The following is a 27,579-nucleotide window of genomic DNA, read 5'->3' as shown; positions in this document are numbered from 1 at the left end:
CAAACAGTTATTATGTATGAATGTGTATGTTGTATTAAACAAGGGAAAAGGAAGTCTTATTTGGCCAGATGGATGGATGGATGAATGGGAGACAGGGAGGAAAGGAAGGAAGGGAGGGAGGGAGGGAGGAAGGAAGGAAGAAAACTAAATCAGTAAACAAATGGTGAAAGGACCATTAGCCAGGGGCTAGTTTTCGTCTATGGAGAAAACAGAGGAGGCGCTAAGCTCTAAGTTCAACTTTCTTTGTTGATCAAATATGTGACTCTCCAGCATTCATGGTTTTTAACCTCTTTCCCTGCCCAAGCTCATGACCACTAATGTTCACTCTTCGCCGAACTCCTTGACCCTCTCACCCACTTGAGGCTTGACGCACCTACACATCCAGGGCCTGGGAAACACAGCCACATTCACACCAACATTCACCTTCTTTTACACCACCCATCCCAGGAGCCTTGCCACGATACAACATGTGGGCTCAGGAAGGAGCACTGAGTTTCAAGCTCCATCCGAGCCAACGGTTCTCGTGCTTGGAACTGACTGGACAAACCCCTCTCCCGAGGTTTCCGGTTTGCAAGGAGAGAGCCTTTAAATGAAGGCAGTGGGCACCTCATTTGGCAAGGGGGCGGCAGGGGAGGGTCGGTGCGAACCAAGAACAGGAGAGGGGGGACTCAGGGTACAAGCCACAACCAGCCCATCAGGCAAATGTCCCCCCGACTTGGCCATCAGCGACTGTAAGTCAGAGCAAGCCCCCAAGTTCAGGAGCGGCCCACAGTCTAGAACAGTGGTCCCCAACCTTTTTGGCACCAGGGACTGGTTTCGTGGAAGACACTTTTTCCGTGGACCGGGGTGGGGGAGGGTACGGTTTCGGGATGATTCAGGCGCATTACATTTATTGTGCACTTGATTTCTATTATTATTACATTGTAATATATAATGAGGTAATTATACAACTCACCATACGTTGACAGGAGGCGGAGCTCAGGCAGTAATGGGAGCGATGGGGAGCGGCTGTAAATACAGATGGAGCTTCACCCGCTCACCCCCCGCTCACCTCCTGCTGTGCGGCCCGGTTCCCAACAGGCCACAGGCCGGTACCAGTCCGTGGCCCGGGGGGTTGGGGATCCCCTGGCCTAGACGGCTTCTCCTAAGAGGAAGCAGTTTGGGATTTATTCCAGGCCTTAAGAGCCCAGGTAGAGCAGTTAACTTGCTGCTGAATCACTTGGGGGGGCGGAGGTGGGGGACAGGGTGGGCCGAGAGAAGGGAATGCTGGCCGTAAGTCTGTGGATGAGCCTCCTCTCCAGAATGAACAGGGCGGCCTGGGCAGCTGAATTTGGGAGACCAGCAGTGCCAGAGCAGCTGGACTTTCCCGGTCAGCAGCGAAACAGTTGTCTCGTTGCCAGGCTTTGGGGAGGGAAGAGGCAAAGGTGGCGTCTACAGGGGGAGCTGGAGCCCCCAGCGGCCCCCGAGGATCGAGGCCCTGTAAAAACAGGGCACAGCTGCCGGTCAGGATCTCTGACCCCGGACCTCTCCCTCCCGGATAATGACTCCCCAGAACTCACTTCTCCCAGGACCATCCCTCACGGCCCCAGACACGGGCCATCACTCACTGTTTCGGGCTGACCGGGAGCAAGCATCCCGGCCGGGCCCTGCTGACCCACCTCCGGGCAGGGGCCACAGGCCCCAGAGGCATCCCTGAACCTCTCTCTCCAGTTCCTGCCCACCCAGGTCGTCACAGAAACCCAGGGGCAGCAGCCCGGCCTGCGTCTCTGTTTGGGCTCCCTCCCTTCCCCCTCCCTGGCCAGGGCTCTGGACAGCCATTTGTTCTTCCCTGAGAAATTCCTCCTCCCTGACTTCGGGGAGCTGGCCGGCAAAGCCGGAGTGGAAAATCAGTGAAGCTAATGGTGCAGCAATGCAGCAGCCAGCGCCAAGAACACGGCCCTGGGGTGGCTCTGCCCAGCGTGGTCAAGTGGACACGTGAGCCCTCCGGCTCCAGCCTCACATTCTCTCCCTACACCCACCCTCTGCAAAGCTCCAGGAACGCCTGCAAACACACCCTTCCGAAGGCACCGAGCTACCTCTCTCTGGAGAGGGGGTGAGGGACTGAGTGGAGTGCCCTGGGGAAACCTGGTAGCTCTGTGCCGCGCGGATTCCCACAGCCCGAAAGCCTCCAGCCTTGCTCTCCAGTGGGTCTCCCCACATCGCTCTCTGCCCCGTGGAATTCCACCTGCCTTCTGGCCCAGGGGTTAGAAACTCCTCTTCAACGTCCAGTGTGAATTAGAAGTAAACAGGTTCTTTTCACAAGAAAAAATTATGTTGCGGACGGGGTGGGGTGGAGGAGTGCTCCTGCACGTTTCCCTGCCCCGGGGCAGCCACCCGACACTGGTCCACAGGACACTGGCCCCCAGGCCACAGCCAGTAGGACCTCGGCCTGTACGAGGCTGGTAGGGGGATGCCCTCCGCTACTTGTCTGGGGCTCCCCCTGCAGCCAGGCTGAAATGCATACCCCTTCGGGCCAAAGACAGCTGCGGGAGCCCCTGGGGGGTTGCCAGGGGCGGCCAGGGCCCAGGGCCGGACTTCAAGCTGGGGTGATGTCTCTGGCACCATTTGCAGCTCCCCGCCACGGGCCCAGGTTTCTGCAGAACACAAAGACAAAGCCTTGCTTTGTGGTGCCTGGCATCCAGGGGGCTTGCAGCCAGAAATGGAATCGTGCGGCTTTTCCATTAAGTGTAACCTCTCCCTCTTCGAGCGGCCACCAGACTCCTTCAAATCTGGGTAGGTGGGAGGAGCTGTAAAACCCCGGCCATTAAATCGTTTATTAGTTGCAGGTTTCTGAGCATGTAGGCAAGTATTTTGAGACGGCAAGGCTCATACCGTGCCCTCCACCATGTGGGGTCTGGGGGCTTTAGCCCAGGTTACTGCTGAAAAGGGGGTTAGGATCCCCATTCCCAATTACGAGAAGCGGCCTTGTAAGCAGTTTTGGATTCACCCACTTGCTTTTCTCCAAGTCTTATTCTAAAAGAGAGAAAAATACACAAAAACAAGCCTCTTCAAGCTCAAAGTGTCTTTCAAGCTAGTGCTTCTCTTTTTAAAGGGGCATTCTACTCCCCGGCCCATGACCCGGCTTCAGTCTCCCCCGCCCCCCTCCCCGCAAAGCCTGGTCTGAAACAAGCTCAGCCTCTTTAAGATCCCAAACTAGAGAAGGGAAAGGAGAGGGAGGAAGGAGGGAGGCTGGTTTTCCTGGAACCCTTATTAAATCAACTTTCCAAGGACAGCCAGAAACTCCAGGCCCTCCCCACTCCCTGAGGAGCATTTGCAGACTGGGGGAGGGGCTCCCGACACACACACACACACACACACACACACACACACACACACACACAGCAAAGCCTTTCTAAAGGGCAGAAGCTCTCAGTCAGTGGGAGCAGGGTTTGGGGTAATTTGCTTTAAACTTTTGGGCAAACCTTTTATATACAGAGTCTAGTCTTTTCTGAGGACAACAGCAGCACTGTTATTGAATAATCAGCAGGGCCAAGACCACGGCAATACTTTACATTTGTGAGATACCTTATAGTTTACAAAGCGTGGAGACAGATTTTTCCCTTAGGACTTCAGGTCTCTGAAGACGGTGGGGCCCATGTTTTGCTATCACAAAGCTCAGAAGGGATGATCTAGAAGGGGCTGAACCACGAGAGGGACTGACTCAACCAAGTGGGGACCTGGGACCTGATGTCCATCCAAGTCTCATGGGTTTCCACTTCTGCGTCCTAAGGCACTCCAAGTCCATCCATGAAATAAGCCCTTTACCACGCGGCGTGTCTCCTGTGGGGTCCCAGGAAAAGGTACCCACATTCTACCATCTATGGCTCATTGACTGTGTCCAGGCACGGTTCTTAGAGCTTTGCAGGCATTTGCATCTGATATTCACAATGACCTTAGAAGCAGATGTTCATTACCAATATAGATTATAGAGTGTCAGAGAGGAACTTTCCCAACAGCCAACAGTCGGTAAGAAATGGAGCCAAAATCAAAACCAAGGCAGTCCAGGGAAAACGTGTGCCCACAGACTTGTACATGAATGCTCACAAGAGTTTTAGTAATAATAGCCCAAAGTGTTAGCAACCCAAATGGCCACCATCAAGTGAATGGATACACATTCCCCATATAATTCCATTATGTGAAATTCTAGAATAGGCAAAACTAACCTACAGTGACAGAAAGTAGATCCGTGGTTGCCTGGGTCCGGTGTTGCAAAGGGGGCTGACTGCAGAGGGGCAGGAGGCAAGTTTGGGGGGTGATGAAAATGTTTCATATCTTGATTGATAGTTACGTGGGACAATGCTACATTTATCAAAACACATCAAACTGCACGCTTAAAATTGGTGCATTTTATAGAATGCAAATGATACCTCAATTAAGTTGATTTTTTAAAAATGGCAGTGTAACCTCACTCTTCACTGCCACATCGCCTCCTAATAGCCCTCTTCACCTCTCCTACCCGCTCCCTCTTGTTTGCAGACCGGGACTTTGTCATTTTCAAGACTTTCAGCCCCTTGACTCCACCCTCCATCACTGCCCCGGCTTCCTTTCCCAGTCTGGATGCACAGCCAGAAGCTTCAGGACCACCATCACCCCCTCAACCCCTATTCCTTATGCTTCGACCCTTGGATACTCCCTTCCTGCTTACAAGTACCCAGGTCCGAGATGCGTACTATTCACTTTCTCCACCCTCCATCCCTGGGTTTGTTAGAGAAAGTTAAAAAAAAAATACTTTAGGGTCCACCATAAATGCATATTCCCAAAGCTTATCCACCCCTCCTCATTGCCACCTATGCTGTGGCTGACCCAAATCTCTATCTACTCCTCACAGACCTCCCAATCTGACTCACTCCCTTTACTCGCATCTTGCCTGTGTCTCTAGTCACCCGGAGTTGACACCCAACCTACTTAAACCAGTAGGTTTTTTTTTAAAATTTAATTTATTTTTTTGGCTGCACAGGGTCTTCATTGCTGCGCACGGGCTTTCTCTTGCTGTGGCGAGCGGGGGCTACTCTTCATTGCGGTGCGCGGGCTTTTATTGCGGTGGCTTCTCTTGTCGCGGAGCACGGGCTCTAGGCGCACAGGCTTCAGTAGTCGTGGCACATGGGCTCAGTAGCTGTGGCTCGCGGGCTCTAGGGTGCAGGCTCAGTAGTTGTGGTGCGTGGGCTCAGCAGTTGTGGCGCGTGGGCTCAGTAGTTGTGGCGCACGGGCTTAGTTGCTTCAGGGCATGTGGGATCGACCAGGGCTCAAACCCGTGTCCCCTGCATTGGCAGGAGGATTCTTAACCATTGCGCCACCAGGGAAATCCTAAACCCGGAGATTCTATTTCTATAGCGTCTCTGCTATTTTTCCTTCCTTTACAATCCTCCACTGTAGTTCACTGCCTTTCTCTAGCTAGACATTCAGAACAACCGTTTAAGCAACTCGTCTTTCTGGCAACAGTGGTAGCAACAGTAATAACTCTTAACGCTTTGCCTGTCAGTGCTTTATCTGGATTATCTCACTTAATCCTGTATTACTGCTCCATTTTAAAGATAAGCAAACTAAGACTTCGTGTGTTTGAGTAACTGGTCAAACCAAGTAATGCAGCTATTAAGTGGTGGAGCACGATTTTTTTGTTTTTAGAATTTTTTAAAAATAAATTTTATTTATTTATTCATTCATTCATTCATTTATGGCTGCATTGGGTCTTCGTTGCTGCGCGCGGGCTTTCTCTAGTTGCAGCGAGCGGGGGCTACTCTTCGTTGCAGTGCGTGGGCTTCTCACTGCGGTGGCTTCTCTTGTTTCGGAGCACAGACTCTAGGTGCGCGGGCTTCAGTAGTTGTGGCACGGGGGCTCAGTAGTTGTGGCTCACGGGCTCTGGAGCGCAATCTCAGTAGCTGTGGCACACGGGCTTAGTTGCTCCGTGGCATGTGGGATCTTCCCAGACCAGGGCTCAAACCCGTGTCCCCTGCACTGGCAGGCGGATTCTTAACCACTGTTAAGGGAAGTCCTGTGGAGCACAATTTAAACCTAGGTCCGTCTGACTTCTTCCTCCCATCCATCCAAACTCAGCTGCCTGAAAATCTGAAAGCTGGATTGTGTCACTTTCCTGCTCAAAACTTTTCAAGACTCCCGGTATCTACCCATTTAGGTACAGTTTCCTCAGCAGGGCATTACAGCTTTCCATATGCTAACTCAATCCAATTTTTCCAGGCATTACGTCCCCCGACTACCTACACACCAGGTAAGCTGTTCTCTGTACACCTTATACATCCTGCCCCAGCACCCTCACTCATGCTGCTCCACCTGGAACACCCTTCATTTCCCTCCCAATCCCCTGCCCAGCCCCGTGGACCATCTCAGATGACGTTGGCTGTCCCTCTCCCCCAGCATCCCCACTGCATTGTGTTATAACTCCACTGCGTGGTTTAAACACGGTCCACCTTGAGTTTAGCTGCCTCTGTGCTTGTCACCCTCTACCCAATGGTGAATTCCCTGTGGGCAGAGACGGTCCCGCCCACTCGGGGTCTCCAGCATGTTCCAGGTCAGGCCTTGCCTTCAGTTCTGTCTCTGAATATAACACGAATCTGCCTGCCCCAGCCAGTGCGTCTTCTAGAAAGCGCCCCCCACAACCCGTCCCCCCTCCTTCTCCATCACCCTACAAGAGGACAAATATCCTCACTTCTCATTCGTCACTCACACAGGTCCTGGCAGCGAGACTGGTGGCCCTTTAAACGCAGCCACCATGTTGTGTGCACACCTGAGCCCTTTACCCGCCACCTGCCAACCTCCTCTGCTTCTGTCATCAGCCACTGGGTCACAAGCCACACTACCCTTTGGCAGCAGAAATGCCCAAATATTAGTTCTCAAAGACCTTCGAAAGCTGTCAGGTGTGCTGTACCTGTAATTGCCATGAAGTATTTTCACAAGTCCGGAAAAATCCCAACAGCAGTGGGTGCAAGTCTTTCCTGTTACTAATAATCCTTCCGAATTCCCAATAAACTACAGGGCTCTACCAGCGCCTACGCCCCGTAATGTTCCCTGGTTCTCAATCTCTTTGAAATCCCTCCAGCAGTATATCCAAAGCAAACCTCTTACCAGGCCTCCAAACAGGGCCTGTGAGAGATGGTCAAGAAAGACAAAATGGCAGGCACGTGGCCATGATGGCCGACCCTCATAGAAGATATGTCTTTGCAACAATTTTCTAGAAGCCGGAGGTCTTTATGAAGCTCCCACAACCCTCCACATCCCCTGGAGCCCGATCCAAGTTCTAAGCCCAAATTCACAGGTCACTCGCACCCCACTGCACCGCCCAAGCCCGTTTTATACACATCATCTAGGTTAGGGAGCTAGCTCTTGGGTCCCAATCAGAAGCTCTCTTTTCAGAAGGAGAAAAGCATAAACGTCCCCCCTGGGCACGTCACCTCTGGCAGATGGATGTCACCAGCCTTCACGACCCAACCTCTGATGAAGTTGGCTGTGTCTGCAGCCAGGCCCCCACCAGCCCAGGTACCTTGGGAGCCTCTCCTACAGTCCAGGAGCCCTGTGCTCCACCTGGGATGGAGCCTTCGCAGTTGACCACATCACGTCTCTCCCAGCCCACCTTGTTGCTGAGGGCCGGGAGCCCAGGCCGCCCCTCAGCCCGCGCCTTACCTTGTTCCGGCAAGGTTGGCGCTGGCCTGGCAGTGCAGAGCGCGGCTGTGACCAGCACAGCCCAGAACAGGAGACACTTCCAGCTCCACATCCCAGTTCTGCAGTTAGAGGTTGGTGACAAGGCTCCACACCTCCATGGAGACTCTGCCGTGGGCTTGATCCTCCTGTGCAAGCTGACTCTGGGGAGAGAGAACAAAAAACCCAAGGTTAGGAGGGTCTGCGTGGGGAAGAAGGGGCCAAGGAGAAAAAGAGGGAAGGCATGTCACATGGCCACCCTGCCCAGAAGGGTGCCTGAAGCAATAACTTACTCCTTCAGACACAAAGAAAGGAACTGTGGTCCTGTCCCAACGGTGACTTCAAGGTTATGCGCCTTAATCAGACCAAAGAGTGGTTCAATTCGGTCCTACAACTATTTATTGAGTGTGGACTGTTTCCCATGTTGGGAAAATCATCAGACAGTTCCCCGAGGCATGAGCCCCAAGATCATTTGTGCTGGGAAAGCGAACGGCCTCAGGAACGTCTCCCATAGGTGACCTGGGTGTGCGGATGTGACCTCTCCCAGTTTAAGACTTCACTCCCTCTAGGGCACACCCACCCTTCGGTGAGGGATAAAGAGAGTTGAGGAATTATGGAAGAAGCCCAGAACTGGGAAATGGGAGCCAGGTGAGATGCTGACCCTCTCTGGACCTACGTGATGACGAAGCTGAAATACGCCACCTCCAAGGTTCTTTCTTTTTGTCTCTAAAACTGGATGCATCACAGGGACCTCTGGTTCTACCAGCTTCCCTCACGGAGAGAACACAACTCTCACCAGCTACTTAAAAAGGGCCTCCGAGGAGGGAGCCGTGAGCTGGATCCAGTTCTCCCCGAGGCTGAGAGGTGACGGCAGACGTCCAACAGAGATGGATCCAGAAGTGGGGAAAGGTCGTGCTGAAGAATAAGGGTTCTTGTAAGGCCTGACTCAAAGATGGCTCGTGCCAGCCCCGGGGAAAGGCACAGACTGCAGTCCTGTATCCTTCTCAGGTCCGAACGGGTAAAATTTAAAACAACCCTCCGAGGTCTTCAGGATAATGGTCTTTCCCGCTAAACATTTACCAAGCGATAAGACTTTCTGGGCACCGTTTGGGCTACGAGGGGGCGACCCTCTCTGTCTTCCAGGTGGCTTTTGCCCTAAATACTCCAGGGAACCATCCAAGTTATTCAGAGAATCCACTTCCCCGGAACATGCCCTAATGTGGTGCTTCAGCCGGGCCTCCCCCTGAGCCAGACAGGGCCCCTTGTGAGTGAGTCAGGCGCGGCTGGCAGAAAACCCCCCAGATTCTTGGCCTCGTTCACAAGCGCCTGCCAGCGGGAAGACGCATGCACTGCCGCTGCTAGCTTCCTCCCAAGGCTTTTCTGAAATTTTTTAATGATTTCAAATAAAAGGAGAAGTAAACACTTCTATTTTTCTAAATTTAGGAAAGGGACTAGACAAGGCAGAATCGAACAAGCATTTACTGAATACTCACTACGTGCCAAGCATGGACTAGGTAAGATTTTAAACTATAAAACTTCATTTCTTCCCCACTGTGAACTTAAGGGGAGGGGTGGGAATGATTACTGCCCTTTAAGCAACGGGGAAACTGAGACGCAAAGAGGTTAAGTGCTTTGCCCAAAGATGTGCAGTGAGATGGCAAGGGCACCGGGTCTACATCACCTGGGTTTTCGGATGCCAGAGACCAGGGTGGGAGGAAGCAATAAGGGAGTGATCGAACCTAGCTCTACCGGACGCAAGCTCATTCTCTCCAGAGGGCATCCCTGTGTCACACAGAAGCCATGTAAATAAGGACAGATCTGAGGTGACTCTGGCAATGGGAGAGCCTTTGATTCTCAATTCCTTTGCTCTAGAGAAAGACCCTTGGAAGCAGCTCATGGATATGCCATCTAGGACACGGGATGGGGCATGATTCCCGGCCGGGGATAGAAGTGATGCTTGCCAGAGGACATCCCAAAACCACATTCCACATCTCATTACATCCCAAAGATACAGCAGATGGATGCAGGCCAGTCACCGAGAAAGGTACACCTGACTAAGGACCTAAGTAAATCCCATAGTGATGGCCAGAGTCATGAATGAATTTTTAGTATCCAACAGGAAAGGGTGGTATCATCGCGAGATGATGAAGCTTGTTTTCAAAGGTAGCAGGCAGGCAGCTCCCACGACCCCTCGGCCGCTCTGTCCCCTGAAAAGCCTGTCTACCTCCTCGCAGGTGTGGTCTGGCTGCTGACTGCCCTCTTTCAGCTCTGCGATCAATGCACTTCAAAATAATCTGGCAGCTTCCCTGCAAAAGTCTCTTCCTCTCCTCCCCCACTGGGCCTTGAGTCCCACATCTGTAAAACAAAGGATGTTCAGAAAACCCAGCCCTCCGGCGCCCAGGCACCCACTCCTGGAATGAGAAGGGGTAAGCGGGCACACAACCTATTGTGGAAAACACAGTGACACGAAGTAGTCCCCAGACTATCTGGGACCCTAGGGACTGCCACCTCCCCCTTCACCTCACCTTCTTCCCATTCTACTAATTAATGAATTCTTTAAGTCTCTTAGGAACGGTCTCCTTCCTCCACTGCCTGACAGATGTGACCTGTAGCCCTGCAGGTGCACACAGCAGCCGCCCCCTCAGCCTCTCCCCATCAGTCACGTCTCCTGGGACTGGCAGCCCAGCTCCTGCTCTGGGTGCAGAGGTCCTCACTGGGGAATGAGGAGAGTTGGGGGACACACGTCATGTCACTTATCCCACTTGTCATCAGAGGGAGCTAAAATAGTTGCCTTGCCTACACCACAGGAGGTTACGAGCTTCACATGGGGGGCATGGGTGAAAGTATCTGCTCTCTCCTCTCTAAAGCCCTAATCAAATGTAAGGAATTATATATAAACATTGTGCTTTGAGTCACTTCTTGATAGCAATCTCAGGAGACTTTGGTAATTGGCAAGCGGAGGACGTGAACTTCCTGCCTTTACAAAGGCACTTCTCACCATCCATCTTTACAAACCCCACACTCTAGATCTAGCTGTCCCATTAGGTGGCCCCTCGTGGCTATGGAGCACTTGAAATGTGGCCAGTGCGAGGCAGGATGTGCTAGAAATGAAAAATACATACAGGAATGTGGAGCCTTTCATTGATTTTCTTAAACTGATTACATGTTCAAAAGATAATTTTCCACATATATTGGGCTAAATCAAATACGTTATAAAAACGGAAACAAACGAATTAAGGAAAATGAATTTCACCTGTTCCCTTTTTCTTAATTTCCAACGTGGCTACTGGAAAAATCTGAGATTCCACGTGGCCTGTGTTTCACTGTAGGGGACAGGACAGCTCTGGGCAACCTCCGTGCCCTGCCAAGCGTTTCTTCTTTGCCCTTCCTCTGTCTTCAGCGGGCTCTCCCATTCGCCCAGTCCCACCTCAAACAGCCACGTCCACTTCTCCAAGTCTTTCTTGGGCCTTGGGAGGATCCTCTGAATTTCCAAAAACACCATAGGGTCTCAACTCCTTAACAGCAGGGTCTATACCCAAAATTAACCTTTGTCAATGACCTTAGCACCTAACACCTACACAGCAGATGCTGGTACATTTGGGAACTGGATGAGTAAATGAATGAAACAAAGAGAGGCCGATGGAAACGAAACTGACAGAGAGCCACGCTTGCAGAGAAGAGGAAGAAATCGTCCAGCACTCCTTGTTAGCCAGCCAAACTCGATTTCAAAGCATACCAACCCGGACATTTTCTAAACATCTTGATTCCTCAGACTTGAGGAAGTGACGCCAAAACTTGAATCCCTTTAGACGGGAGTAAGACTTCTTAACAGAAATGGTGGCTTTCCCCAAAAGTGAGCAACAATGAGCAGCCCTACTCACTGGTGAGAGTGGCAGGACAAGTTCTTAATAAACATCTGGAAAAACACAGGCAGCTCAGCTTGAGAAATTGTACCGGCTCCAAGAGAAATGCTAATTTAAAAGTTTTTAGCCTCTGTCAAAAAGAGTGCCCAAATGTCCTTGGGAGTGAGGTATGTAAAAAGTGAGTAGTAATAAGAGAAACCCTAACTGCTCCACGGTAATCTAGGCAGCCTTGCTACTGAAGACAGGATGGGCTTGTGGACCATCACATGCTTGGAGGTGTTCACCCAGGTGAGGGCTATTTACTTGGAGCCCAAACGTGGCTTTTTTAATTGCAAGTGGAATGGTGATGAGGAGAGAATATCTAAGGGAGATGCAACCTTAGGGAGAAAAGCAACTCTCCTAGCCCACGTCTGGTTTTTAATCCTCTCAGGCAACCCCAGAACCTTCTCTGAAGTTCTGCATCTGGACTCCCACCAGTCCCGGGTTCACTCAGAACTTTCACAAAGCTCTCGGGATGAAATATGCAAGACGTATTTCCCAAGAGGAAATGAAGCTCCTCTCAAGGGATGTGAGGCCCTTTCAGAGCAAGACGTTTGGATCCCTTCTCTCTACGTTCTTTTCCTTCAGCAGCAACAGGCTCAAACTTTCCTAGGAAGCTCTTAACTAACAGCCTTTTTTTTTTTTTTTTTTTTTTTTTTGCGGTACGCGGGCCTCTCACTGTTGTGGCCTCTCCCGTTGTGGACGCGCAGGCTCAGCAGCCGTGGCTCACGGGCCCAGCCGCTCCGCGGCATGTGGGATCTTCCCGGACCGGGGCACGAACCCGCGTCCCCTGAATCGGCAGGCGGATTCTCAACCACTGCGCCACCAGGGAAGCTCACGAACAGCCATTTTGATGAGACAGATTTAAACAATGGAGGCCCGAAGGAAGCATTCAGAGGCTGCTAAAAGCCCAAGCTCACAGGAGCAAATCTCCTGTTTTAGGAGTCTTGTTCCAGGTCGACACCCAAAAGCAAACAAAGCAAAATCTCATGGACTTTTCTTGGTTTGCATGGCTGGAGTCTACCTACTCGATGCTCAGCTCAGTTCTCCTAGCCTCCGGAGTCCACCAGGAACAAAGCTGGGCCAGGCTTCGGGATGCCTGGAGATGCTCTGATCCTCTTCCTCAAGGTGGGGGTGGGGTCACAGCCTCCACCATGCTCCTTCTCAACGTCTTCCCGTGCTTCTGCTTCACTTGCTCTTCTAAGGGTGCCTAACGGAACTTTCTCACATCCTCCATGGCCAGGAGCCAAGGAAAAGAAGCACCCAAGACTGTCTACTCTAGAGCCAAAGGAAGAGGTGCCCACTCTGACCCAAATCCCATTTGTGAAATGCCTCCAAAATGCGCATTTCTACGGGCTTGGTGAAAGCAGACAGTGAGAGCACACTATCCAAGTGACTCTCCACCCGGATGGCCCTCATTAAAAAGCTGACACTCAGCTATGACTAAGAGTAAGTGCAACAGACGTTTCAAGGAGCTCGTCACCGATGCTGTACACAACCAACCCAGCTGGAGCCAAGTCCCCAGCAGCCTCCCTGTCCCCAGACACCCTGCACTCCTCCGGGGGTCTGCAGCAGCCCTGGAGCTTCCCCCAACCAACTGGGGGGAAATATGTAAACAAGTCATTAGGGAGGTAGGTTATCGGGACCGTGGTCCGTAAGGTAGCTGGGTCTTCTGCAAGGGTTCTTGCTCCATCACTCTCTCGAGGGAAGGGCTATGACCCAGGCTTGGGGGTAATCAGCCAGACAGAGGCACGTCCCACGGGGCCCTGCTACTTAGCTCTTAAACAAGCCTCAGAGAGGAAACCAGGAGCCCGGGCCAACGGGAAAATGGCCACTTTCTGCTCAACAGTCTCAAGGCTAAGGTTCTACAATTTAGATGGTACTCCAAAAAAAGCTCTGGGCCGGAGGTGCAAAGGGCAGGGCACATCTGCAGAGGAAACAGTCACCTTAATTACCATGTCTAGAGAAAGTGCGATTTCATTACAGCCTCCAAACTACTGCCCAAAGGAGGAAACCAGAGAAGTGTTTTCAATTTGAAAGAGGCTGGAAAGGAGAGGGTGAGAGAACAACTCTCCCCACCCTCCTGCAACTTTGGAGCCAGAAAGTGCTTTCCTACCTCAGAGGTTAGAACCAGAAAAACCCTCCACAATCCAATCCCTTTCAAACCTGCAGCCGGTATTGACTTGGTAAAACGCCCCACTTCAGTCTCCGGGAGCTGCCGCCCCAAGAACTCCTTAAAAACACCCAGGGAGCGACAGCCCGGGGCCTCCCTCCCACGCCCGGACCGCTGCGCCCCGGGTTCGCTCCAGGGAGGGTGGAAAAGGGACGCGTGACGCCACCGCCGGGCGGCCCGAGACCCGGCGGCGGGCTCCGGACAGGGCCAGACGCTGCCGCTGCTCCAGCTGTAACTGAAGGGAGGAGAATGCAATGCTTTGGTTCCAGAAACTTCCGTCAGGGCCAGTTCTGGGTCAGACCACCTCTGACCACCTCTAGCAGATGAGATGGGCCACCCCCGAAAAACGTGGCCCCCTCTCCTACGATGCTTCTTTTCCGCACGAGCCAGAAAGCACCACCTCCATATCAGATCCTAAATAACTTGGCATCCAGGGTAACTTCTCTTCTCCTCAAATCTCAACGCCTCACCCCCAAGTCTTAAGAAATCTTAAAGAGCGAGGTGGTAAGGGCAACTTGAAGAATCCCAGTTTTAATCTGGGGGAGGGGGGAGGGAGGAAGAGGGATGTTCTTGTGACTGCGGTGTACCCGTGTGGGGTGAAACGGAACCAGATGCGGCGGCTACATCTGGAAAATGGGGGCGGGGGGGAGTGGTGGGGGGGAAAGACACCGCAGAAACTTTGAAAAGGGCTAAAGCTTCTGGGCCCAGAAAGGAGAAGCAGGCTTCACCGCTCCCCATCGCCCCCCATACCCCCGCCCAAAGGCGTCTGGCTGCCTTCACAGGCTATGAGTTAAATGAACTCCGACTACAAAGTCAACAAATTCCTCTGCAAATGAGCGTTCTAGCCCCTCTTCTACTAACCCCAAACATAACGGGAAAGCGGAGCGGGGGCAGAGGGTTCTGGGCCCGAGAAGCAACCTGCATCGCAGCCGAGTGAACCGCACGGGACAAAACCCTCATCCCTTCCCCCACCTCCTCGAACCAGATTGGAACTGAACATTCCCCTCCCCCCCGACCCCATAATGGGGCTTAACATCACCCGCTGGGCGCCCTCCCCTTCCCCAAACTTCCGATCCTTTCAGAGATGGACTAAGTCGAAGATAAGCGCCTCTGGAAAGGGGAATTCCTTTCTCGCTCTCCGCTAAAGCAGATTCAGCCATTTGGTGACGACACCCCCTTAAAACCTATTCGAAGAGAAGCTAACCTACCCCTCCACTTCTTTCCCCCTTCAGGCCCTCAGCCGCCCACCCACCCGCAACCGCGACCCCAGACCTTCCCGGAGGTGGAAAAGGACTTAGAAAGACCCCGGATTTTTAGCGTGCCACCCAAAGCTACCTGCTGGATTGGGGTGAGTCCCCACGGGTGGACTAAAAGGAGATGGAGTGGAATGCAGCGCGCGCGCGCGCGCGCACACACACACACACACACACACACACACACACACACACACACACCCCACCTCGCTGCCCACTCCCGCCCGCCTCCCCAGTCCCAGGAAACCGAGGGCCGCCGCCGCCTCGGCCCCGGCCCTGTCCCTGCCCGGACTCACCGCCGAGCCGCCGCCGCCTCGCCACCTCCCCAGCGCGAGTTGGCGGAAAAGTTGGGCGGCGGGCGGATCGGTGGGACCGGCTCGGGGAGGGGGCGCAGGAGGCGACGCTAGTGGAGGGAAAGGAGGGGAGACAAAAGGGGGGCGCCGAGCGCTGGGGAGGGAGCCGGGGGTGGAGGGGGGCGGGTAACGAGTGGAGGGAGGCGCCGGACCCGACTGGGTTGCGGCCGGGGAGAGCGCGCAGCCGGGAGGCTCCAGCGCCGGGGGCCGCTCGGGACGCGGAGCCCGCCCCAGATCCGGGGGCGCCGCGGCTCTTACCTCACTCGGCGCTGCGGTTCCGCCTCTGGAGGGTCCGCCGTGGCTTGTGCGGGCGGGCGGGCGCCCGCGTCCCCGGCTCCGGCCCGCCGCCCCCGGGCTCCGCTCGGGTCCTGGCGGGGCCGCGAAAGCCCCACTGCCGGCGCTCGACTCCCAGTGGCGCTCGGAGCTCGGCGCCTCCGGCCCGGGCGGGAACAATGGAGCCGAAGCTGGTGCCCCGGAGGCGGGGCGGGGGGAGGGCTCCGGTCCGCCGCCCGGGATCTCCAGACCCCGTAGCCCCCCTCTCCAGCACCGGGCGGCGGCCCTCACGCTTCTGGCAGCCCGGGCTCCATAGCCCTGCGGGGTCCCCGGCGCCGCGGCGTGCCCGACTGCCGCACTGGTCCCCTGCGCCCCACGGGGCGCCCCTCGGACCGGAGAAAAGTCCTCGGGCTCCGCCGCTCTTCCAGCTGCGGCGCGAACTGGTGGCCGGGGAAGGCGAGGTCGCCGCAATGCGCTAAGCAGAGTCTCGGTCCTGTCCGGACGTCGCCGCCCAGCTCCGGGCACAGCCCGGGCTCCTCCGCGCGCTGCGGCTGGACCAGAGTTCGGGCTCCCGCTCGCCGCCGCCGCCGCCGCCGCCGCGGAAGCCGCCGCACCAGTGCCCGCAGGAGCGCTCCGAGCGCTGTGCGCCGGCGGGGCGCGAGGACTCGCTCTCTCACTCCCACCCCGCGCTGGTCCCACCTCCTCCTCCTCCCCCTGCAGCTGCCTGCTGGGCCTTGTAGTTTCCGAGCCGCGGCCCCCGAGAAGGGGGAGCGGGCTGAGCTGCCCCGCGCTCCGCTGCTCCTTTCCTGCGGTCTGGCCTCCTTTGGCGCGCGTGCCCCTCCATCTGAGCACCGCCAGGAGCGCGCCCAAATTTCAGGCGGTGGCCCGAATGAGCAGCTGTGGGGATGAGGTGGGGAGACGCTGTAGCCCTGAGGTTGCACATGGTAGCACGGGCTTTGGAGTCGGACTGTGTGCCTTGGGGAAACGATGTTCTCGCTCTACATCTCAGTTTTCTCATCTGTAAAAGGGGGATAAGAGTACTTTCCGCATAGAGTTGAGGATTAAATGAGAGCCTGGCACATAGTTACTCAGTAAATCCAAGCTGCTATTATTCATGAGAAGGTCTGCTCCCTCCCCAGACCCTTCACTTTCCCCAGCCACATAGCCTAGGTTTTGTGGTCCAGGGAGCTGGGTTCTGTCAATTCTAGGGCACCGTTCTTGGCCTCCAGAAGTCTTCAGCCTGCGGAGAACGTTTCGGAAGCAAAGAGTGAGTGAGAGGAGTCGGGGGTGGGTGGGTGTTGTTGGTTTGGAAATTAATCAGAGCCCACCCAGCGCACACTCCAGTACTCTATGGAACCCGAGGGAAAGTGGCTAAAATGCCCTTTCCCCTGGGTCCTTCCTCAGCGTGATATAATCTAGTGGTTCCCTAATCCAGATGGACATTTGTCCTCTGAGGAACTTCTAAAACATACAAACTCTTAGACCTGCTCAGACTCGAGGAACCAGGCTGTCCCAAGAAGGAGCAAAGAGGTTTTTTTTTCCTACCGCTCCCACTGTGTCAGTAGGGGACCACCGGCAGGGTGAGAAGTATGTCATCCTAGGTATGAAAGACACCTCCATTATGGCCCACTACTTATGAACTGTTTGATTTTGGACGGGTCATGCATCTGAAAGAAATCAAGGCCTGTTTATATATTTTCCCCCGTTGGTTGAGACTGCCTTACAAAGTTGTCACCAGAATCAAATGAAATAATGGATGTCAGTGCATTCAAAGTGCTAGTTTTGATATAAATAAGGTTACTATGGAAGTTAATGGTGGGGTCTGTTCCCTCATTCTCACCTAACCCACAGGATTCTGGAAGCTCAAAAACTGAATTAGATAACCCCCCTCCACCCCCGCCCCTACCATTTAAGGAAAGGTTCTCCAAGTTATTTTTTATTTTCTTTCCTTCTTTCTTTCTTTTTCTTTTTCTTCTTCTTTTTTTTTGGGGGGGGGCATGCAGCACGGCTTGTGGGATCTTAGTTCCCCAACCAGGGATCAAACGGGCCCTAGCAGTGAAAGTCCTAACCACTGGACCGCCAGGGAATTCCCTCCAAGTTATTTTTTTTATTGGACTAACAGGAGAAAGAATAGTGATCACTATAGTGTCATTCACATAGTAGGAGCTCAATAAATGTTTATGGACTGACTGAAGAATAAATAAATAAATATTTTTGCAAGTGAAGGAAAATTAAACTAAATAAAAAGCAGGAACTCACATATTTGTGGAGTAAATGGACTTCAGTCATTGTTTATAGGTTTATAAGCCTATCTCTCCGCCCTTCAACCCTTCTGCTCCTGATCAGACTCTATTTATCCTCCCATATAAGCTGTCCAGCCCTGAGCCGCTCCTCTTTCATTTTATTTTATTTTATGATTTTTTATAAATTTATTTATTTATTTATTTATGCCTGTGTTCAGTCTTCGCTGCTGCGCGCGGGCTTTCTCTAGTTGTGGCGAGCGGGGGCTACTCTTCATTGGGGTGCGTGGGCTTCTCATTGCGGTGGCTTCTCTTGTTGCGGAGCATGGGCTCTAGGTGCACAGGCTTCAGTAGTTGTGGCTCGCGGGCTCTAGAGCGCAGGCTCAGTAGTTGTGGCACATGGGCTTAGTTGCTCTGTGGCATGTGGGATCTTCCCAGACCAGGGCTTGAACCCGTGTACCCTGCATTGGCAGGTGGATTCTTAGCCACTGCACCACCAGGGAAGTCCCCCTCCTTCATTTTATTTTATTTTTATTTTTAAAAATTAATTAATTTATTATTTATTTTTGGCTGCATTGGATCTTCGTTGCTGGACACAGGCTTTCTCTAGTTGCGGCAAGCAGGGGCTACTCTTCATTGCAGTGCACGGGCTTCTCATTGCGGTGGCTTATCTTCTTGTGGAGCATGGGCTCTAGGCACGTGGTCTTCAGTAGCTGTGGCTCTCAGGCTCTAGAGCACAGCCTCAGTAGTTGTGGTGCATGGGCTCAGTAGTTGTGGTGCACGGGCTTAGTTGCTCCACAGCATGTGGGATCTTCCCGGACCAGGGCTCGAACCCGTGTCCCCTGCATTAGCAGTTGGGTTCTTAACCACTGCGCCACCAGGGAAGCCCCCCTCCTTCATTTTAAATCATGCTCATTCCAGGCCTGTTAGAAGGCCAAACCTACACCCCTCCCCCTTGGAGGGGCCTTCCCAGCCAATCCCAGCTCTGTCAGTCCCTGGAACCTCTACTGACCTTCTGGTATATCCCACTGATTTGATATTTAACATGACTTTGTTCGTTGTCTTTTTTACTCTTTCTCTCTAACCAGCTGCTAAACTGTTCTAGAGCCCGGATCCCATCTATGTATTTGACCTAGCTCAGGACTCCCCTCCGGAGGTGTTTCGTTATATTGTTGATGGACTTGATTATAAACCTGGGTGACTAGCTGAGGAAATACAGTTTGAGGGAATATGATTGGGAAGACAAGTGAAGGACGATCCAGCATTTAACATCCAGCTGCTGCTTTCCCACTTTGTTACTGAAAGAGAATAGTTCACACTTCCTCTCTCGATTCTTCTGAAACAGGGTTTTTCAAATCCAGCCCTTTTGCCTTCTGATTTAGAGGCACTTTAGGAGTATCTTGAACCCCAAAGACGAGGCTGAAGGACATGTCCTTGGTTTGAGCAGAAAGAAAATGGTTTTGATGCCTGTCTGTTTGGTGTTGAACGGCGTCGACCTGGTGCTGAACAAATTTCTCTGTGGATGTAGCAAGAAACCAAAATGAAAGCAAGTGGTCAACTTGATAGCTCTCCCACCCCCGGTTCTCAGGGAAACCGCCAAAGACAGCGCAATGGGGAAGGTGAGAAACCCAGGGAATGAACGAACGGCCTGTCCACAGACCACAGACGGGGATCCGGAATAACTGAGGGCTCGAGTCTTCTCTCCTCCCAGCCCAGCTCCCCTTCGGAGCCGCTGCTCGCCCTCCTCTTCCTGAAATGCAGACCCTCCACTTCAGGACGGGCCCCAGGCCGTTGGAGGGAGAGCCTCCCCAGGGCAGCCCCGAGCCGCTCCAGGCAGAGGGGGTCAGGCAGTCGCCCTGCTGCTTCTGTCCTGCTCTGAGGACGCCTGGCACCTTGCCTCCCCACACAGAAACGTAATCTTCCCTCCGAGATAACAAAGAGCTGGGAGGGTCAGGGAGGACTTGTAGGCCCCTTGCCCTGGTAGCGAGATGTCTGAGGAGGGTACAGGGCCCTCACGGCTCGAGGGCCTGATAACCAGCTGGGAGCCTGTTGCCTCTTGCATCTGTGGGAGGAGGGAGAGAGGTGCCGAAGGAGGCCGAGGGGAACAGATCTCTCCCCACAGCCCGATCGGGTGTCTTTGTTTGGAAACACTGCAGAAAATCCCTTCCCTTTTCCTCCAGTGTCCTCAGACGTCTTCCACGGAGGAGGCAGCCCTTCCCCTCCCCAGGCCTGCCCTGCTCCATCAGAGTTTAGTTATTTTAGGGCTCAGCTCTTCCCACCAGGGATGAGCACCCCCTACTACCCTGGCTTGGTCCTGCGGCGTTAACACCTCTCTGTTATGGAAGAAGTTGGGGGAGGCTAGCAACCTCTACACCCACTGGGGCAGGGTGGGCCGGAGAGCAACTCCAGCTGGCCTTGGGAGTCCCGCAGACTGGTGGGGGACCGGCAGAGGCTCAGCTCTGAGGGCTGGCTGCAGGGGGGCCCACTCGGGAGGAGGGAACTGTCTGGGTTTCTCCCTCCACAGTGGAGGTTCCCAGGTCCCTGGGAGCAGGTGGGCAGCCTAGCCTTTTGCCCCAGGCCCCTGCGGCAGCCAGTTACCATCTGGCTGCCATTTGGTGACCCCCGGCTGTTCTCAGCACAGCTTCGACATATCAGGGAAGGGAGGGTCTTGTTTGGCTTGGTGTTTCTGTAAAGAACATTTCACTCTCTCCGACCAACTGGGAGTGGGAAAGGGAGCTCTCAGCCGTGGCAGCTCCACTTCTCCGGCCCTAGGGCCACATTCATTCACCGAACACTGGGGCAGCGGTTGGTGGTGTGTGGGACACGTCTCATGGGCCGGGTACTGTGCCGGGCACAGTGGATCCGAAGATGAACGCGATGAAGGTGCAGCCTCTGGGAGCTGACAATCTGGTCGGGGAGACCAGGAGCACCTGCAGGGTAGTTGGGGAGGAGACATCAGGAAAAGAGCCAGCTCAGGGGAAGTGATGCCTGAACCGTGAAGGCTGACAGCATGTGAAACCCACAGGCTCAGGCAGGATGACTGAGGAAAGCAAGACGGGAGAGTCTGTGCAGGGGTGTTGATCACCTTCCGTATTGTCTTGCTCTGGAGACATGAGCTCCATGCCTGGCGCAGAACAAGTGCTCAGTATATGGTAACCTTGTTCTTATACTTTAGCCCAGGAACACCTCTTTCGGAGCCTTTTTTCTCCAGGTATCCTTGTGGTGTTACCATCCAATCACCACCGCCCTCAGATTCTCTTGTCTCCCAAGATCTGCAGTAAAGGATATACTTTTCCCACTTATCTCCCCCTTCTTTGTTGACCCCATCAAGATAAGCAGCCCCGGGCTTCCCTGGTGGCGCAGTGGTTGAGAATCTGCCTGCCAATGCAGGGGACACGGGTTCGAGCCCTGGTCTGGGAAGATCCCACATGCCGCAGAGCAACTGGGCCCGTGAGCCACAACTACTGAGCCTGCGCATCTGGAGCCTGTGCTCCGCAACAAGAGAGGCCGTGACAGTGAGAGGCCCGCGCACTGCGATGAAGAGTGGCCCCCACTTGCCACAACTAGAGAAAGCCCTCGCACAGAAACGAAGACCCAACACAGCCAAAAATAAATAAATAAATAAATAAATAAATAAATAAATAAATAAATACATATTAAAAAAATTAAAAAAAAAAAAGATAAGCAGCCCCTTGTGTTACAGATTTAACTGTGAAACGAGAAGAAAATCACAGGAACACATATGGAGAAGCTAACAAGTCTTATAAAACCTCCATGATCCTAACAGCTGTGGTTGCTGGTCTAGGTTTCAGACCCCCTTCGGGATGCTCATGGCAAACCAGCTGGCCTTTTGTCCCCTGCTTTTCTTCAGAGATCCCTAAACTCTCCCCTCTTTCTGACCCCAACCTACAAACCCTCTCCCAGTCAAAGTTGCCCATCCAAACCACCGTGCGGGGGACTGGAGAGGCGACAGAGAGGCAGCGACCGAACAGTGGACATTTGCATTTCTGAGGACTCCCCAGGAGTAGAGAACCCGGTTCCTGAGGCTTCTGCCCTGCCCAGGGACAAAGATCAAAGTTGCAGGGTTGGACGGGGATACTTGAGGATTCAACTTTGAAGTGGATTCCATCCGAGGATATGTTAACCAAGTTGCAGATGACCTCTCCTGGGTTGTTAAGAACTTTTGGTGATATCGGGATGGGTGGGGTCAGAGAGGAAGAGAATTTAAAAATAGACAGTGTTAGGTTAGGAAAGATAGACATGCATCTTAAAAGATGGGAAGATAAAGGTGTCGGTGAGGGTGTGGGAAAACGGGCACCCCAAGCCCTCGTTGGGGGGAGTGCTGATGGGATAGAGTCCTTGTGGACCATGTCATAATATTTATCAACATTTAAAAGGTACATACTTCACATACTCTTTGACCCAACAATTCTTCTAGGAATTTAATATACAGATGTCCTTGCATATGTGTAGAAAGACCGTGCGTATAATGTATATATAGATATGTGTATATGATATACATGATAATCATTGCAGCACTGTGGCTGCAAAACACTGAAAACAATGTACTGACTGGTTCACAGGGGACTTGGTGAAATAAATCATGGTAAGTCTGTAAATGCAGAATTGTGCATCTGTTAAAAGGAATAAGATGTATCTATATGGAAGGGAAAGAGCAAGAAGCTTTCTACTGTATGTATAACAGATCATTTGTGTTAAAGAAAAGAAAACCAGGGGCGCACACACCCTTACACATACAGATACCTACGTACCTATATATTGATCTTTAAGTAGATTACCTGGAAAGAAACTCACACACACATACAACAGGTGAATTGAATGTCTAGGGTGGCAGAGGTGGGAAGGGGACTTTCAAACTACCTTGTTTGGTACCATTTAAAAATGTCATCGTGTGCCTATATATTTCCCTCTAGTTGGATGTCATTCTTCTGTTTAAAACAAAACAAAGGGGGCTTCCCTGGTGGCGCAGTGGTTGAGAGTCCACCTGCCGATGCAGGGGACACGGGTTTGTGCCCCAGTCCAGGAAGATCCCACGTGCCGCGGAGCGGCTGGGCCCGTGAGCCATGGCCGCTGAGCCTGCGCGTCCGGAGCCTGTGCTCCGCAACGGGAGAGGCCACGGCAGTGAGAGGCCCGCGTACCGCAAAAACAAAACAAAACAAAGGTTTATTAGCTAAACCGTTAATAGTGGTTTCTTTTGGGATAGGATTATAGGAGACTTACACTTTTTTTTACACACATTTGCATCGTTTGAGGTTTGGGGAAGAAGTGTGTTTACAGGGTGGCCTGTACGGTTGAGCAGGCCGCATCCTGGGTGTATGTTTCAGGGGCTGAAATTCTGTGTGCTGCTCCCCTTACCTCTGCCCAGAGGAAGTGGCACCTTCTTCTGCCCCTGACCGGGTACTACTTTTATGATCAGCCAAATGATAATAATAATTATAGCATATGTGGAAAAAGCAAACGTGCACCGAGTGCTATGAGTTTATCTTTAGGCAAGAAGAGTGATCATGGAGACATGTTCTGCCCAGGCAAGTCCACTGGGACAGCGTTTAAGTGGCCATGCTCGGGCCTTCACAGATGCACCTAATCCCTCACCCACAGTGACCCACAACCCAAGACACCCTGCAAAATGGCCCCTCATCTGAAGAGAGAGAGGTACAATGTGAAAGCTGATTTCCAAAATGGCAGAGGTTTGGACAATGCACGTGGATTCAGGAAGGGCTGCAGACCCCTCTGATTATGAGTCTTTCCTGAAACCTGCTCTCCTCCACGCCAGCCAGTGCGGGGCCCTCGGGAAGCCTGCCTGAGTCAGAAGCTGAGCCCTTTCCCGCAGTGCCCTGCACCCCATGCGTGGCTTTGGTCAGCAGCCGAAGTGGGGGTGTAAGCTGAGTGAGCTGGGGTGGATTTCTGAGACCTAACTAGGAAGCAATCCAGATGGGTGTTCAATCTTCCAGGAAGTTTCTCACCAAGGCTAGGCAGAGGCTAATCATTCACTGTCGTATTCCTAAAGCCACTTGTTTGACTCTGATAGGTTTCCAAGCACGTGAGCTTATTTTCTAAGAAGTGGATAGAAAATGCAAATAGCAGTGTTAGGTGTGATCTCTCTGCTTAAGCCTTTAAAAAGAATGTTTTGTTTGGCATCCCCAGTAGCTAATAGTTAATGAATGCTTGCCATGCAGGCACCTTGCTACGTGCTTTTACATTTGCTAAGTGAGGTCATCTCATTTAAACCGTACAACAATGAGAGAAGTATGACTCCCATTTCACAGATGAGAAAACTGAGGCTTGGGGAGGCTAACTGGACCCACAAGTGATGAGATAAGGAAGCCAGGCTACAAATCCAGACAGTCTGACTCCAGAGCCTTGACTGCCAGCCGTTTTACCTCGGGAAAAGAAGATGCTCTTGATTTAGCAGTGTCTGCAGAAGGGACTTTAAAATCGCTCTTTCTTTGAAAACTCAATTATTAAAAAAAAAAAAAAAGTTTAAACCACAGCAAACAATTGTCACAGTTTGAGTGTGAATTTTAAAGACAACTTGTTATTAATCTGCTTGAATCAATACCAGTGCCATTTTTTTCTGAAACAGTTCTGCCTTGTGGGATCTTGTGAGTGTGACTGTGAGTGTATGTGTGTGTGTGTGTGTGTGTGTGTGTGTGTGTCGGGGGTAGGGAGTGAGGTGGGGTGGTGGGGAAAAAAAAAGAGCCAAAATCTGGCACCAGTGGGCCCAAGTCTCAGTGTCACTTAGGGGTGTCGCTAGGTTTCAGAATCACTCTGCTCAAGTTCACCTGGTCCCATAGGAGCTGTTGTTCAGGAATTACACGTTAAAGCTGAAGCAGGAGCTTGGGAAAATATGGAAGGCATTTTTAAGGAGACTCAACCAGCCAGTGCAGAAACTGTATTTTAAGTAACCATATCTCTGTTATGAATAGGTCCACAGGGAATTGAGATGGAAAAAATCTTTCAAATCAAATGTGCTTTCTGCTAGGTATGTTTCAAGTTTATTTTTCATTTTAATCTTTTTCCATACCCCCAGCCCCTCCCGCTTATAATTCCATCTCCTTCTGTCTTTCAAAGTTTGGGGAAGAGGGGCAAGGGGCGGCATTCTGATTAGAGAAATGGTTTGGTCTTTTACCTGGCTGCCGGCTTACCCTCACCAGAAACTCTTGTTTGGCTGCGGTATTTTCTTGCCTCTATAAAAGATCCCAGGGAGTTCCCTGGTGGTCCAGTGGTTAGGACTTGGTGCTTTCACTACCGAGGGCGTGGGTTCAATCCCTGGCTGGGGAACTAAGATCCCGTAAGCTGCACAGTACAGCCAAAAGAAAAAAAGAAAGATCCCAGAAGCAGGTCTATATATAATTCGGGCCACTAGTTGCTTAAATGAGAGCTGTGCTTAATAGTATGATTCTAGAGCCAGGTCTTAAATGCAGTAAACATCATGAAACAATCGGGGAGAAAGTTAGGACAAAAAGTTGAATGTGTGGGTGAAGGAAGGGAACCATCCTTCCTTGAAGAAAGACTAACACCCAACTCAGACTGTGTGTCCCTGTTACTAAGCCTGTTGCTCCACCAGGAGGGCCACGGCAGCACCCTGGCAATCGGTTCTGATGCTGCAAAGTCGTCTCTTAATGACTTAATGGAGACTCAGGCAGACTGGCCGCTGGGGTTCAGCTCTGTGATTTCTTCCTTCCTGCATTTTTATTGAAGTGCCGGGAAGGGAGCCAGGACATTTGATGATGTTTGTTTCTGCAGATACTCCACTCTCTTTTTTCCCTTCCAGATCAGATTATCGTGTGTTGGTGGCAGCAAAAAAATAGAGTATTGATGACAGGGAGAGAATTGCTGGGAACACATGGGGACAGGGAACGCACACCCAGCTTGACCCAGACGGCAGGTCGTGTCGCCCCTGCCCGGGATGAAGGCGCTTTGTCCTGGACTGGTGAGTGGTCAGGCCCCGTTCCTGCCCTCCATTTTCTGTTTCTGCTTCAGGTGGCCTTTTATTGAAACTCTAAAGCCCGTTGGAGGATCTAAATGAGACTTTCTCTAGCCTTAATAAAAAATACAGGATAACCAGAGACCTCCTACCTTTTACTTCTGTGATTTTCCCATATTCACCTGGGGCTAGGTAAGCATTGGTGGGTCCGGCATATGAATTTTTTTCTTTTGTCACCTTGGCAAGTTTAGCAGCTTCTCTGGGCCTCAATTTCCTAAACTGTAAAATGGATATACAGGGTGGTGGGGATGTAAAAAAACAAAACAAAACAAAATAAACAGAAAACCCCAGAACAATCCATCTAAAGCCCTCCACACAGTGCCTGACATATAGTAGGTGCTCATTAAACGTGGCCTGCCTTTACCTGAGCTACTGTACAGTGTACCAGGAGCACCAAAGGCCAAGAAGGCCTGAATGAGACTCTAGCTTAAAATCCATTCATGGGGGTGGGAGGGTGAGGGCGTGGGCATCAGGCTGGCCACTCCACTGAGCGATGCTAAAGCTGTCACCCAGGTTTATCCCGGTCTACAGAGGCAGGGGCTTCCTGCGTCCTTTGCCTTCCTTCCTCTCACCACCATCAGTGGGCTTCATCTGGCCCCATCCCCACTCAGCATTTGATCCTGAAATGTACCCACATTGCCCAGGTCTCATAAAGATGCGTATCAAAGAAGAAGTGATTGAAGCAAAGAAAAACAAAAGGTGAGCAATCAAGGAGAATGAGACAGCTTGGTGATTCTCAAATTCCTTTTTCTCAATAACCTCCTTGGCAGTCTCTCTCTGGCCTCAGATTCTCTTCCTCTCAGCACCTCACAGCCAGGTTTTGAATGAATAATGTAAGACTGAAGATGTATGGAACGTCCGCGATGTTCCTGGCCCTGGCTCCTGCCCTCTGCCTCGCTTCTCTCCTCCTGGACAGAACCTGCTGACCTCCCTCTTTCAGAAGGCCGCTTTCAATCCCTCTTCCATCGCATTATCCTTCTCCAGGGAATCAATCCGCTAGGAAACGAAGGAGGACCCTCAGCCTCTCCTGCCCGCGTCTTGTAAAACACAGAGCCTGGTAATCCCCATTCATCAAGGCTGTTTTTTCCATGGCTCTGATTCCTACGGGAGTGCAGGGAGAGGCGTGAATGGTCAAGAAAAGCCGGCAGTGGCAAGCCTGAGCCTCCCCAGTGGTGGAGCTTCTTACTGACCCATAGGCAGCCCCAAGCCCCGCAGCCAGGCTGTAGGGAAGGCACCCAGGAGATGCCTTAATGGGACCTTGTGTCCAGGGCTGGGCTGCCCGGCTGCACGTGGCCCCTTTCCCTGCAGATGGAGAACGTGAGAGCAGGAAGACACCTTCTGGATCAGACCTTTCCAGCAGAGAAAAAGAAGCTGTTTGGCTCGTGCCTGGGGGACCTTTAACTTGGAGAGGGAATGGCAGCGCTTACAATTAACTTACATTACGGGTGCTTTTTATTTTCAATCGCTAAACGTTGCCGACTCCCCCATACTCCCTGCAGCCGAGAACGCTAGGTAAAAGCAGCCTCCTTGGGGTGGGAGCGGCCGTCCAGCCGTGAGATCCAGGAGTGGTGGGGTCACATGGCCGCGGGAGGGGTGATTTTGTGTCTAAGAGGAGGACAGAACAGAAGCAGGAAGAGGTCAAAAGGGACCAGGGGGCTTCCCTGGTGGCGCAGTGGTTGAGAGTCCGCCTG

The 27,579-nt window shown here is 52.4% G+C and overlaps 1 protein-coding gene across 9 annotated transcripts in view; it reads right to left on the bottom strand.

Moving 5' to 3' along the window:
• Positions 1–15,916, bottom strand: part of FGFR1 (fibroblast growth factor receptor 1) — a 48,948-nt gene extending 33,032 nt beyond the window's left edge. For 6 of the 9 annotated variants that reach the window (XM_081221127.1, XM_081221126.1, XM_081221130.1 and 3 more), the window contains exons 1-2: positions 15,626–15,759; positions 7,672–7,850 (exon numbers count right to left, since the gene is read on the bottom strand). In XM_081221127.1, coding sequence (XP_081077253.1) covers positions 7,672–7,762 — 91 coding nt within the window. In that variant the 5' untranslated portion in view covers positions 7,763–7,850; positions 15,626–15,759. Of the gene's footprint in view, positions 1–7,671; positions 7,851–9,910; positions 9,930–15,625 lie in introns of those variants that run through there. The other 3 variants (XM_081221128.1, XM_081221129.1, XM_081221125.1) reach the window with 2 other exon arrangements.
• Positions 15,917–27,579: the final 11,663 nt, after the last annotated feature.

Source organism: Mesoplodon bidens (assembly GCF_964165515.1).
Source record: "Mesoplodon bidens genome assembly, chromosome: 20".
Classification (NCBI taxonomy): Eukaryota; Metazoa; Chordata; class Mammalia; order Artiodactyla; family Ziphiidae; genus Mesoplodon; species Mesoplodon bidens.
Note: the sequence above shows the minus strand (reverse complement) of the source record. Positions and strands in the feature narration are given on the sequence as shown.